This window comes from Dufourea novaeangliae, unplaced genomic scaffold, assembly GCF_001272555.1.
Source record: "Dufourea novaeangliae isolate 0120121106 unplaced genomic scaffold, ASM127255v1 scaffold48, whole genome shotgun sequence".
In the NCBI taxonomy this organism is placed as follows: Eukaryota; Metazoa; Arthropoda; class Insecta; order Hymenoptera; family Halictidae; genus Dufourea; species Dufourea novaeangliae.
This window is the reverse complement of record NW_015373938.1, coordinates 1,254,743-1,269,388: the sequence shown is the minus strand read 5'-3', so window position 1 is coordinate 1,269,388 and position 14,646 is coordinate 1,254,743. Positions and strand designations below refer to the sequence as shown.

The 14,646-nt window shown below is 36.0% G+C and overlaps 1 protein-coding gene across 3 annotated transcripts; it reads right to left on the bottom strand.

The window, feature by feature from the left end:
* Window positions 1-7,607: 7,607 nt before the first annotated feature.
* Window positions 7,608-13,576, bottom strand: LOC107185538 (ATP-dependent RNA helicase eIF4A). 3 transcript variants are annotated; one of them, XR_001516166.1, is made up of 8 exons: window positions 13,499-13,576; window positions 12,478-12,595; window positions 11,967-12,114; window positions 11,780-11,889; window positions 11,421-11,696; window positions 9,225-9,676; window positions 8,942-9,136; window positions 7,608-7,673 (listed from the first exon to the last, which is right to left on the bottom strand). XR_001516166.1 is itself a non-coding variant. In XM_015573239.1 (7 exons), exons 1-7 carry the CDS (start codon window positions 13,519-13,521, stop codon window positions 8,992-8,994), a joined length of 1,272 nt encoding a protein of 423 aa, XP_015428725.1. In that variant the 5' UTR covers window positions 13,522-13,576; the 3' UTR covers window positions 8,746-8,991. The 3 variants fall into 3 exon arrangements, 1 of the variants encoding a protein (XP_015428725.1); XR_001516167.1 differs by lacking the exon at window positions 7,608-7,673 and adding an exon at window positions 7,701-8,270; XM_015573239.1 differs by lacking the exon at window positions 7,608-7,673 and having other exon boundaries at window positions 8,746-9,136.
* Window positions 13,577-14,646: the final 1,070 nt, after the last annotated feature.

Sequence of the window (14,646 nt, the reverse complement as noted above, 5' to 3'; positions counted from 1 at the left end):
CGTTTTAGTTTCTCGTTTCTTATGAATATAACTTTTATGAACTAGAATTAAACGGAATTAAAATGAAAAATATTCTATTTTATACATTTGTACGTGTTATGAGTACATAAGCATCTACAGTTTGGAATACAATAACTGTAAATATAATTGTCTTATTACAAAATATTTCTTAATAAAATTATTGTTTAACCCACGGAAGACGAACGGTCTGGACATACGTAATACAGTGCACAAATGCAGGGTTTTAATTTTTACCCACACAAACATTTTCCTAAGTAAGGAAAATTGGGCGGCATAAAAACAGACGACACAGTTACGTCTGGAGGGTGCAAAAAGCATATTTTGAAACCGTGGGTCTGGACGAATATTGTGGCTGTTGCATTTTTTCAACAGCACCAATTAAATTGCGTTTTTGTTTTCAAACGAGCAGACAAGAATGTCTCCTGACAGGTTCTCGTATGAGATCACGATCGTGGGAAGATGCAAAAGCGCAGCGTGTGGAAATACATTCGTTGGGAGGGCAACGAAGAAACTGGGTGAACGCAGTGGGTTAATTATGGACGTTGAAACGCATGACACTCGGCAGGAAATACACGACGAGATAAAACGTCCCTTCAATGGCAAGCGGAGGAAACAGGCGGAAAAAGAATTACTAGCGGAAGGATGCTCTCAGTGGAAAAAACGTAAAGCGCGGGAAAATATGAAGATGGGAAATTTGGTCCCTCCCTTTCTACCTAGCGATGACGTTCTCTTCGAATGTAATCCATGACGAGGAAAACTGATGCTCGTTTAGCAGTGTAAATCCGATCGAAACCTGTTGCGATTACATATACCACTAAGCAGGCAACACTTTTCTTCGTCATGCATTACATTCGAAGTTTAAAGAATGGAGATTAGTACCCTATAACGGCTGGGAACCAGTAATTACAAAACATTGATGAAATCTCAATTGTTTGCAACGGTTGACACTCTATCTCGCAATGCGTACCCCGTTTAGTTCACTTTAAATAGCTCTTCCAACGTTCTATGGACAAATTACGTCTTGATCAAGCATTCAGTTTGAAGCTAAAAGAACGTAGATTAATCCACTGTCATTGATAATAACAATAAACAATCAGAACAATGTTAAAATCGCATTTAATCGCGAATTCCAATATTTTTTCGACCGGTGGCGCCATCCGTGGCGAATTGCTGAAACTGCTAGCCATATAATTGGTTAGCAGTTTCACCGATTCGCCACGGATGGCGCCACCGTTCAAACAAATAGTGGTACTCCGCGATTAAATGCGATTTTAACAGTGTTCCGGCTGTTTATTGTTATTGTCAATAACAGTGGATTAATCTACGTACTTGCGGCTACAAATCGAGTGCTTTATCTATACGAACGCTGCCCGTATAATGGTGTAAGAGCTGTCCAAAGTGAACTACCCGGGCTACGCATGACGAGATAGTGTCAATCGTTGCGAACAAATGTGCTTTTAACAAAGTTCTTATAATTACTGGTTTCCAGCCGTGAGAGCATTAATCTACGTTCTTTAAACGTCGTATCTAATGGAAAACGAAGATGAATGATGCCCGTTTAGCTGTGTAAATGCGATAGAAAACTTTACAAGCAGGGTTGTCACTGCATAAGGGACATCATTAATTCAGGCATAAATAATTTTACGAATGCTGGAGTTCTGCAGTATTGAGTCGATGAATTAAGCCCTCAGGAATAATTTGAGAATAACGGCGTTCATTTTGAATGCTTAATTACTGAGATATTCGCATTTTTCCATCAGTGGGTTTTTTTTCACTCACCTGTCGGTATGATTTGGCTAGCAGTTTGAACGAATTAACACGGGTGGCGCCACCGGTCAAAACAAAGTGGTACTCCTCGATTAAATGCGCTTTTAACAGTGTTCCGGCCGTTTATTGTTATTGTCAATAACAGTGGATTAATCTACGTACTTGCGGCTACAAATCGAGTGCTTTATCTATACGAACGCTGTCCGTATAATGGTGTAAGAGCTGTCCAAAGTGAACCAACCGCGGTACGCACGACGAGATACAGTGTCAACCGTTGCAAATAAATGTGATTTTGACAATGTTCTTGTAATTACTGGTACCCAGCCGCTATAAAGTACTAATGTACGTTCTTTAAACTTCGAATCTAATGCGTGCCGAAGGAAAATGATGACCATTCAGCGGTGTAAATGCAATCGAAATCAGCCGCAATTTGGGTTGCCGCTAGAGATGGCGTGAACTGGTACTTGTGAATCACGAGTGATTCGATCACGTTTGTTCCCAATCACGGCGATTTTTCACAATGATTCGTGATTTCTCGTGATCGTTTCTGATTGGTGGAGAAACCTAACAGTTCTTTACACGCGACACATAATCTGTATATTTTATATTACCGACATCAAAACAAAAATTCGAGTTATATCGTATAAAGTGAAGGAATAATTAGAAACAATGAAGAATAATGAATAAATTAATGATTATAAATTATAATCTGCATGTTACCTAGCAAATCATTCTTTTTTATAAACACGAATAGTAATGTAATTCATCGTAAAATCATATTGAATACGTTTCTCTGTTTAAAGATCAAAGACTTACGATCGCAGTGAGCAAATTCACTCAAGATAAAAAAATCGCAATCACGGTCGTGAATGAAGTTAAATCACGACGTTGATCGTGATTCTGCGATCACTGTGATAAATCACCGTTAGTGATTTTGCACGCCATCTCTAACTGAAACCGTTTTGTAATTTGATTATTTGTATGCAATCCTTTAAGAAATAGCAATTTCTGAAATTGTTACATGCTTCTATATAGATGAAACTGTGCGTTCGATGTAGTAAGCATTCATATTCCAATCAAAGAATTTACAGAATAAGGAAAAGGAATCTGAAGTGATTTTCAATAGTTCCATACATCTTTATCTCGAATAATTTTCTAAAATATTCAAAGTACTGGACATTTTTACACTTTGAATCTCATATCGATTTCTAAAATAATCCTAATTCGATGTAATATAGAACGTAGTTTCATGAGATATATTCGAAGTTCGCAGCCATTGGCTCGATATTGTCTTCAGTTTACAGTATTTTACCGATGACAATACCGATTGCCCAGGCCTCACCACGAGGAGGTTGCTGCGAGTGGAGGCCCAAGGCAAGTAGATGGAATCACAAGTTCTACATCTACCCACCTTTCACAATAAACCTTATAAATTACTTAAATCTTAACTATATAATACTACCGATACTAAAATCCCTCGGCGGATGACTTCTTTCTTGAGCCTAAACCTATAAAAAACTAAGTTCCCTCGTCGGTTGTCTTCGTTCTTCAGCTTAGAACTAATATTATCTTAATATTCTAATTAATACGAATTAATGCTAGTAATACGAAATAACAAATTTAACGCAACGTAGTCGCTAATACTCAAACGAAAGAGATAGACGGAATGGATAAAGTTCCATCGATCATTTCGTTTACGCACCTAATATACCAAGCAGTTATTAATTCTACAATGAACCCCGTTAAACTACAGGTATGAACAAGTATCGCGATGAAAGTGTTGTCGCCAGAACCTGGTTTAAGAAAATAGGAAAGACGGGCGCAACCTCGCAAACCCGAATCCATCTCTCACTTTCCAGGCCCTTTGGGCTGGTCACCTACGTACCAGACCCGAGCACAGGTCATGACCAAGTATGGTAGTGCAAGCGAGATCCCCTGTAAAACAGAGTCCTTTTACGGAGCAGACTCCCGACTACTCCGTAGGCGGGCACGTTGTACCCAGGCGCGCACGAGCCTTTACTCCAAATCCTACTTACCAGGCAAAGACTAAACACGTCCGATATCTGGCTTCTCAATAGAAACCAGAGGGATCGGCAAACAGTCTTAGTGCACAGGCCCACTGCCCGTACCATAATAGGTACAGACCCACTGCCCATACCCCAAGTCTGTGTAGAGAAATCAACGAGCAAAATGAATTAATAATAACTTGGTATGCACAATGGCTGATCACAATTTAAGTCTATTAATAGATAGACTAAAATTAATAATAAACGATGTGATGATGAATATGAATATAACAATGAATATCGAATTATGATTTAAGTTTAACTTACAGTAACTTAACGCAGTGGTAGACGCACGCTTTGAAGATGTAGACGTTGATCGATGTCTTCTTTCGATGGAATAACTGTTTGGAAAAATATTTTTCATTATACAATACACATAAGAAGATAAATATCGAAGCAAAATAAATCACAGTAAATAAGAAAATAAATATCGAAGCCAATGGTTCTCGAACATCTGTAACATACAAGGGATTAGTAACAAGAGAGGGGACACAACAATATGCACAGTAAATAGATTAATAATATGCACAGTAAATAAATTGATGGTTGTCGAATGCCTGCAACAAACAATGGGTTAGTAACAAGAGAAAGGACGAGTATGAGACGCGCGCCCACCCTCCACGACGGCTCACGAGAAAGTGAGGAAGCTAACGCGCTAACGCCGCTACGTATTGGGCGTACGCAGGTTTGTTCCTGTTGAATTGTTTTTGCCGGCTTGAACGACCCAAACACCAGATGGTACGGCCGGCTACACAACGTCACTAGCGCGTTGGACCGACGGAGAGCACCGATACCGCGGCACGCTCTACCGTACTCTCTCGCTCGCACACCTACCCTCATAGCCCCTGAAATTCCTTAGCACGCATCACACCGACGGAGAGCACCGATACTGCGGCTCGCTCTATCGCTCTCGCTCTCTCCCTTTCGCCCGCTCCGACCATCTTCGGCCTCGTTCGGTACGCGTCGACACCGACGGAGAGCACCGATACCGCAACTCGCTCTACCACTCTAGTTTATTTATGATGTTCATATTCCCCAAATAAATATCATTTTTAACTAATTTGTTTAAGCGACATGTTCCTTTTAAAGATTTAGTGCTCCAGTATAAATCCCTAAGACCCTTATTTATTATTCATTTCACAAAATAATTGCAAATATGAAACTTTTTTACCTCTTCTTGAACATTCTAATTTCATAGCCCTAAACTGGGTACCTGAAAGTATTTCATTGAATTTGTGTAAAAGATTTTACTACTTCCTAAAAGATTCCGTGTGATATTTGATAGCATAAAAAACAATGTGCCGATACAGGGTTTCGATTTATTTACGAAACTAATCTGACCAGTTGCTGCATTCTTTGACACTAATTTTCAAGAGAATAAAACTTCTGTATTTCACTTAATTTGAGAGACACGTAGCTGAATATTAACATACGTTCATTATTTAATTATTCGCAATAAATAAAATTTTTGTTAGTAAATAACGTGTAAGTAAATTCATATGTAAAAGTTTACCAATTGCCAAAAAGTAATTGTTCGTGCGTATTAAGATTCTTACAATAGGCAGTAAAACTATTCACACTCCCATATAAATTATACTCCCTGAGGTGAAATAGGCTCAGGTTCGTCCACGACAACCTATCCTAATGGCTCCCTGTGATGAAATAGGCACATGTTCGTCCACATAACAAATTCAAAAAACAAACTCGCCATTTCCTCGGCTTTCGCAGCCCTGGCTCGTAACAAGATAAATTTGAGGACAAATTCAATATAATAAGGGGGGTGTAACGCCGCTACTTTTTCACGCTTCTACGTTTGACTTAGTAGACAGAAACACATCCGGTTGACTCCTTCCAATTCTCGACACACGCCAGACTTACAACTTCCAAAATCAGCAGAAACACCACGGCACCAGGGCGTAGTAGCTCCCACCATCGCCTCGAGGCAGGTGTATAAAAACCCAAATAAAATTCCAATAAAGTCTCTTTTCGATTCCGTCTTGCAATTAGTAGTGTATCATTTCGACCGTCACCTTCCTTATAGTTTTGCGTACGAACACGCTTTCGGATAACTTTCGAACGTTTAATTCGCTCATTTTGTGCTTTTTGTGTCAACACTAAATTTCGTCACATACCCTTGACATCCCCTTTGTTTATAGGACTATCTAAGCCTTTACAAATAATTACATGTTAATAATCTATTTTTTACATCGGGCTACGTGAATAATAAAAATTTGAATAACTGAAAACAAAAAAAAATTGAAGTATAAAAGTTCCAATTTTTATAACATTACTATAAATACAAATTTTTATCGAATGAAAAATACTGAAAGCATGACTAAAACAAACAATGAGTATTATAAGATCGATATATATAATAGATGTTTTTTACGAAGTCTATCTCTATTCAGTCATGTAGTTGTAAAATTTTAGCCAATCAAATAAAATATTATTGTTACTGTCGTAAATAAAGGTAGTTAATTTCCAAGCTGTATATAATCACTATTGCCTTTTCTAAGTTACTTCATCATTAACCATTTAATTTATACACATTTTCATTGTTACAAAATTATCATTGTTCCGTGTAATACAAACATAAACAAACATAAACCTAGGCTTAAAAGGATACAATATATGTTTATGAATAATTACTATGAAAATAAATTAATCAAAAATTAGTGTTATCGCTTATACTTTATTTGACAAGTCAAACAAAATTAGATTTGGCTATATCATTTTAATGTACATCATTTTCAATATGTAAAGTGTATATTTATAATTGTATATAGAGCATGACATCTGTATATTGAATCATGTTAAAATACCTATTAAATTTGTAAAAAGTGAATACAATCCTTTATGATTAAAACCCAGTAAAAGAATCGGATGTAAATGAATATTTCTGTACAAAATACATGCTCAATGTAACTGTTCAAAATGCATGGCAGTGGTATCTCAATCTCCTTAAACAATCTTTCTAAATAACGATTTTTTCCATTGTTTTACAAATAACTGCACTTCAATATTATTACAAAAACAGATCTAGCTACAGGTTTTTCTAACGTGTATTCATTCAATATATAAAACTTCACATTTAAAAGCATAATGTCATATACATCTTAATCCACAATACCTAGGTGGTAAGGTGAACAGGTATACGTGAAAATGGATAATGTGAAGCGATGAATACTTACATACAAGTAACATTCTGTCAATTCAATTTCATCATAGCTATTTCATAATTCATAAATACAGCAGATAGGACACCATTCCAGAAATTATTTGTGATATTTACAGAATTCAACATTGAACAGTTTTCGGAAATTCGAGCAATCTCTGTACACGTACACGTTTCAACACAAAGGTCTAAAGACTTGTTATCTGTTCGAAGCGGCAATAAGATACTACTCCAACTTTCGAAAACCATAAGAAACGGTGATATTATTATCATCTCTAATACAATGTCACGGATAAATAGAGAACGCAAAACACGTTTTTCACAATGTACGGAAACAGATCAGAATTTTAATTCCTAGAGCCAAACGCACAAGATATACAACGAATACGGCGGAAAGTACTTTCATAGTTTTTTTATTGCCAAGATATAAAATGATTATGGTGAATGGTTCTATAATTATTTATGAATAAATTATGCGAGCATATATATAAATAATAAAATGAATATTTATATATTGCTGACAGCCTGCAAAGGGCAGGAAACTAGAAAGGTAATCGGATTTACAAAAACTTCTATACTGAATCACGAAATTTGGTCTTTATTTCCAAAAATATCTCCCTCATTTCTGGACTGCTCAAAATTGCCTGCAAATACAAATAAGGAAACTGTGAGAACTTCGTTTTAATAATGGATGCTGGTTCATAGAACTTGTTCCCCCGACTCTCGATCCGGCGATAACACACTGAATCGCCCAAAATCTTTACATTCACGAATATTACACACCGGATTTTTCGAAAGTTGCCTTTCTTTGTTTCTTTCCGGGAGAGTTTCTCGTTACACCGAGCACAGCACGCGTGCATTAATCATCAATGAATGTAATAACAAAAACCACAATTAAAAGGTCAAACACTTTATTTCTCGTAATTGAAGGTATTGTACGTGGGATTTAGGATATACAAAAAATTCGTATCGTCTAAGCCTGAAATTGTACATCTCCTTCGGCAACGCTTGTGATTAAAGTACCCCTTCCAATACCCAACTAAACCTCTGCCTAGACGAACACGTTGCAATCGCGGTGGTAGAAGCGTCGTAGACGGGCCAAGGATCACGGAATGAATCATCATCCAGTTGGAGAACGCGCGTAAAATATACGGCGAAATGATAAGATGATTCAAGATGAAGGACTTGAAGCTCATAATTACTAAATCTGGACACGTAGGGGGAGAACACGGTGGATGCATCTAGACAAATAGAAAGGTCACCGATTCGAAAGGACGGTAGCAGCAAAGAGGTTAGAAAACACACAACCGAACTGGATAAAATGTACCTCGCTTCACACTTTGCGTTTCTCTGCTGTATCGCGTCGCGCCAGCAACAATCACAATAATTGTGTATGATTTAATTCGAAAAATTCGCGCCGAGAATTCCTAGCGAATCCGGCTTTTGTGACAGTAAGACAGGGGGGGGGAGTATCCAGCAATGTTAATAGTAGTTACGTGTAGTTGAAGTGGTAGCAGGAAATGTAGGAATAAATATATATAGAACGAGAAAAAATCGCAAGAATGTACACACCAGTTAACGGTAATATAACAGTGGTAAGATCGTATAGTGATAGAAATAGTATTATAGTTATATATATGTATATATATATATGTATATGTATATATATATATATATATGTATATATATATCCGTACTGTTAATTGTAATAATTATTGTATATAGTAGTACTAATTTCTCTAGTGGAGCGAGTAACTATTCCTGTAGTCTACTGTTATAAAATGAAATTGAGATGAGAACGTTGGAATATTTTGGTAAATCGCGTTTACATAAGCGACTGTAATACACCGACTCACTCTATATATACTCACACACCATGAGAGATCAGCTGAGAGCTCCGTATTTCACTTACTTTTATTTCTTTTTTTGTAATTATAATGAATTATAGCCAATAGCCAGATTTTAGATTAAATCTGCGACATTCATTGGCATTTCATCGATGTGAGTGTTATAGAATTGTTCAATATCTTTTAAGGCCCGTTTGTCGTCGTCTGTTACGAAGTTAATAGCCACTCCTTTACGACCGAAACGACCGCCTCGACCGATTCTGTAACATAATTTCCATGAATTGTCTCATTTCCGAAGACTCAGTGCAGAATATTTATTATTTCACTCTCTGAATATAATTTTCTCACCTATGAATATAATTTTCACGGTTGGAAGGTAAATCGTAATTGATGACAAGCGAAACCTGTTGAACATCAATACCACGCGCTAAAAGATCCGTAGTTATGAGGACACGAGACGATCCAGTTCTGAACTGTCTCATGATCAGGTCTCGTTCTTTCTGCTCCATATCTCCATGCATCGCAGAAACCGTGAAATCACGAGTGCGCATATTTTCCGTTAGCCAATCTACTTTACGCCGTGTATTGCAGAAAATAACTGCCTGAGTAATACTTAATGTATCGTACAAGTCGCACAGAGTTTCAAATTTCCACTCTTCGCGCTCGACATTGACGAAGAACTGTTTAATACCCTCCAGCGTGAGCTCTTCCTTTTTCACCAGTATACGAATTGGATTTCGCATAAAGCATGTAGACACTTCCAAGACATCAGTTGGCATTGTAGCAGATAACAATATAACCTAAAAAGTAACGGTTTCTTACATTCACAATCTCTTTATATATTCATTATTCATACTACTAGAATAAAGTACACCTATACCTCGCTATACGGCCGCTCTTTATACGGCACTTCGCTATAACGGCCTTTTTTAATTATGGCACTTTTTCGATTTACGGCCCACAATGTTTCGTTATACGACCAAAAAAAATGCTGTACTGTTAGCATTTTTATTGGAAATAAAAAGAATAAAATACTTCATGAACTAAAAACTATATTATTTTATAAAAAATTGGAACAGATCCAATTGAATTTGTACGGGTTTGTATCAAAATAATTGATTCGTTATACGGCTTTTCGCTTTATGGACAACTTTTCCGGAACGTATCTAGGCCATAAAGCGAGGTATGGGTGTAGTACATCATCTAACAATCTAACCCCATAACGTCTGAATTTGCATTTTACAAAAACTCAACCTCAACGAACAATCTGCAAAACACGTCTGACTATTTAGTCACTTACCTGTCACTAAAATGACAAATAATTGGTCTGAAAAAAAAATGTAAACTCCATAAACATTCTCCTTTCCATTTTATATATGGTACAACCAAACGTTATTAACCATTAAGACAATAGTGATATAGTACATCTATGTTTGTTATTACAACGATAAATATTTACGTGCTGACTGGAACACTTATTATTTTGATAATTATTTCACTACTAATTATATTCGCAAGATGTTAAATGTTAGTGTTTAGAAATTAAATGTTTTTTCATTTAATTCAATGGTGCCAGTAATTAGTGACAACCATAGCAGTTGACACGTTAACCCCTTGCCATATGATTTCTTTTACAACTTCACTCTCAAGAATTACTTTATCGTTAATATTTTCTCAGATACGAAAGGAATTCTATTCTCATGTGTTACATTTATTCTAAATCTTAAATGTTAATACCAGCGCAACAGTATTTCACGTCGACTCAAAGAAAACGAATATACATGTTTACTAAATTCAGTTTGAAATCGTTATCACGTGTCTGATTCGATGTTGTAAGGCAAGAAGTTAATTAGCCAAACCCAATAATTATATGTATTCTCCTAATTAAAATCTGAAAGGAGTCAGGCTAATATAGTTCTAATAAGGAAAATCACTATTTTGAATGATAAATATTTCGATGATTGTATATAACTGACAAATTTCTATTTATTTTATTAATTCTATCTGTCCGAAGTATTGTACCGTCTTCACGTTCAACAGTATATTTAAAATTCGGACATACGATGTGTTGCTAACTTTTAACCCTTTATGGGTCGAATTTTTTTCAGGACTATACATTGAAAATACAGATTAATAATGAACCCAACATGTTTTTTCAACAATTTTTTGTTTTATAATGTTATTGGTTAGTGAGAAGATATTATATAACAAGATTCGTAAGGAAAATATCGATATATTAGTATGTGACTTGAAAGTTACACGGGCCCATAGAGGATGAGTTTAATTTGAACGTTATTACACGGGAAAGGGGCGTTTCGTTACACCCCTCCAAGGCCCAGCTTTGATTTTGTCGTCAATAGCTATCACATAGTCTCGCAATTGAAACTACCGTGGACATTACCTGTGGAGACTGTTTCCCCCGACTTTCCTTCTCATTCCAACTTTTTAAGGCCCGGGCCACATCCATAAAGGGTTAACTTGACTTAAATTTGACTGCCAGATTCATTACCATTGCCCAAAAATGTAATTAAAAACCCAACGTACCTGCACTTCCTGAGGTAATAATTTGAATACATCGTGAATCTGTTCCTTGAAACCGCGAGAAAGCATTTCATCAGCTTCATCCAGTACAAACAGTTTGATACTACTGGCCCGTAGCGCACGCCGACTAATCATATCGTAAACTCTACCAGGTGTGCCAACTACTATGTGAACACCTTGATCGAGTTTCCGCATATCCTCGCGTACATTGGTACCACCAATGCATGCATGGCATTCGGCATGCATGAAATCTCCCAAAGCGATAACCACTTTTTGGATCTAAAAATTAAGAAAATATTGATTAATAATTTCGTTAGTTTTCTATGTTTATTAATTGCCATTACAGATTAACTACCACTCACTTGTTGAGCAAGCTCACGAGTTGGGGCTAGGATCAAAGCTTGACAGTCCTTGATGCTAGTGTCGATTTGTTGTAAAATGGAGATTGAAAATGTAGCAGTCTTGCCAGTTCCTAGGAAAAATTATATAAATTAGAAATGAAGCCTATTACATGTGTGATGTCAGGCAAGCACTACATTTATTATTTACCTGACTGTGCCTGTGCAATCACATCGTGTCCTTTTATGCATGGCAGAATGGCACGTTGTTGAATTGCAGATGGTTTTTCAAAGCCATAAGCGTAAATACCACGGAGGAGTTCTTCTTTTAAGTGCATTTCATCAAAGTTGTCGATGACCTAATTTTAACGCAACAAAATACACAAGAATTAATGTTTAACACATACACAGTCAGTACAATTACTATTTGCTCCTTATGCGAAGATGGATAAAATATAATAAATACTACTAACTAATTTGTGAATTCGATGCATTTATAATATACTTTAAAACCCATATAGTAAATAAAGTATTTTTAGTGAAATCTCTGATTTACTTGAAATCCGATATAATTCTTAACAGAGTAAACAACTTTCTCTTTGATTTCAGTTTCCATAAATTTATTTACAGAAGTTTATGTTGAAAACGAACATTACGCAAACTAGATGTTAGTAAGTTTCCACTTTCACGCTCGTAATGGTTAAAGTTAATTATTAACTTACAACATCCCAATTCGTTTCGATGATCCCACCTGGGTCCATGCCAGAGGGCCCTTCATATGACGATTGTTCACTTTCACTAGGACCATTTTTGGAATCTCCTGACCATTGATCATCGTTTCTGAAATATAAATAAACAGATTAAAATTCATAATATTAAAGCATACGCCAAGGATTGTATAATAATTCTATTAAACAAAATTCATTTATTAACCATGATTTCGTAAGAAGGAAACAAATTCGTATTGTGTAAGTTCATTAATACAGTAATAAAACCGAAATCATGGCAACTAAATGTAAGTAATCCATAATAATGACCTTAAAACATGCAATTTGATATTGCTTGAAACTTAGATCGAATATAATTGTATTTACAATATTATTGACAGACACGTGCAACAATTTACTAACGGAGAGGAACTGTTGAACAGATATAATGAATTTATCGATGTCTTGATGGATGCGTTGACAGTGACTCACGCGAAAGCATGCCTGAAGAGCAGGTAAGGCGCGTTTAAATCGGAGTCGTCAGACTGACAATTTTTCGTGTACTTCGGAAGCTACGGAGTTTCATTCAACATTTTTTCCATCAAATTTCCTCGAAAAACTAATTTTTTATTACGTAATTTCAAGTGTAAAGCAAAACGTGTTTTCGTGTACGAGTAACATGCTAGGCTTCTTTAGAGTTCCAACGAAAATGCGCATGAAACAGCGTAAAATGTAAAGAACAAACAATTTCTCTCGCTTCGGCGTCCGAGTACGAGAAGGTTAGAAATATCGCCGCCGAGTGAGGTTCTGATATTAATTTCATGAACAATGTGACAAAAACGAATGCACGCCATATTGTCAGTCTCATGTCCATGCATCCATCGATTGCGGCACTATTTTTTCCGAATATACCGCGAACTATCCACGTCCGATTCGACACGATGAAAGATTCGCGGTAACACAAGGCAAACGGAGAGTTTGTAAGACGCTGAAAAGCGAACATCTTTTGCGATTACGGGGGAAAAACCGAACTTACCTTCGCTCAGACGTATGCGACATGTTCAACTCACGGTAGGTCGACGGAAAGGACGAGTTCCTATTGCGTCACAAGGAATATTCTTGTGAGCGCCGCGCAATGGCGCTGCGAGCGTTCTTCGAAATTTTACCGATCTTTCCGAGCAATTCATCTCGCCCGATGTTTTTGAAATACCGAGCAAACTGTCCGGGATATGTGCTTTTACAACTCTGAGACCGGTGTTTTGCAATTCATTCAACTTCGGGGCAATTCTCTTTGTAAACGATGATTGCGCATAAAGGAAGTGCGTCAATTACCCAGAATCCCCTGCGACCTCTTAGTGGGGTGTGTGAGGCAAATACGAATGTAAGATCAAAGCGCACAAAAGTTTCGTTTCTGCGTTAAATTTTCTTTAAATTAATTTGAATCTATAGCTTCGTTCTGGCTAACCTACTCTTTACTGCAGAGATTGGCAAACTCATTAACTAGATAAAAAGTTTCGAATAACGAATAAAAGATAAAAAAACGTATTTCGTCATTTTTAATTGTTTAAACGTGGAAATATCAATTTTTATAATAAAATAATACCTGTTTATGAATGAATCGACATTTGTCGAACAATTGTTTAATCTCATTAACTGTTTAAAGCTCAGAACGACACCCTTAGGTACTGCTGCTTTTCATTGTGTATTATTCTAATAAAATTCTGCCCAACACTGCTTTACTGCACCAATAGTATTTATATTTATCTAGTATTAGGTCGTTTAATTTTATCAGATACTAATTGAATATATATTTTATTAAAAACATTTCATTTCAATTATTTATAAATGACATTACTTTTTATATTGTGGCTACTTAATTAAAAAATTCAACATTTAATCATTTTTACATGTATTGGTACAATAGTTTCTTTTCGTTATATGTATCTTATACATACCTACATATTGGTTTCTTTATTGACAATAATATTACTGTTTAGGTTTATTTATTTCCGTTTTTTTTTCTACAAAGTAATAAATTTCAATGCTTGTAATAAATAAATATAAAAACAAATGACTTTAATAAGTGATAAACTATGTAATTTGAAAATTGGGTTTCAAAAGGGTAAAAAAAATGTCCATAATAAATATTTTTTATTGTTAATAAAAACAGTTTGGTAAAAATAT

Excerpts from the sequence above, each read along its gene's own strand:
- LOC107185538 (XM_015573239.1), bottom strand. The coding sequence starts at position 13,521 with ATGTCGCATACGTCTGAGCGAAG. Across the intron at positions 12,596-13,498 it reads TCGCATACGTCTGAGCGAAG|AAACGATGATCAATGGTCAG; the intron begins GTAAGTTCGGTT and ends TTTATATTTCAG. Across the intron at positions 9,137-9,224 it reads CGTGAAAATTATATTCATAG|AATCGGTCGAGGCGGTCGTT; the intron begins GTGAGAAAATTA and ends ATTATGTTACAG.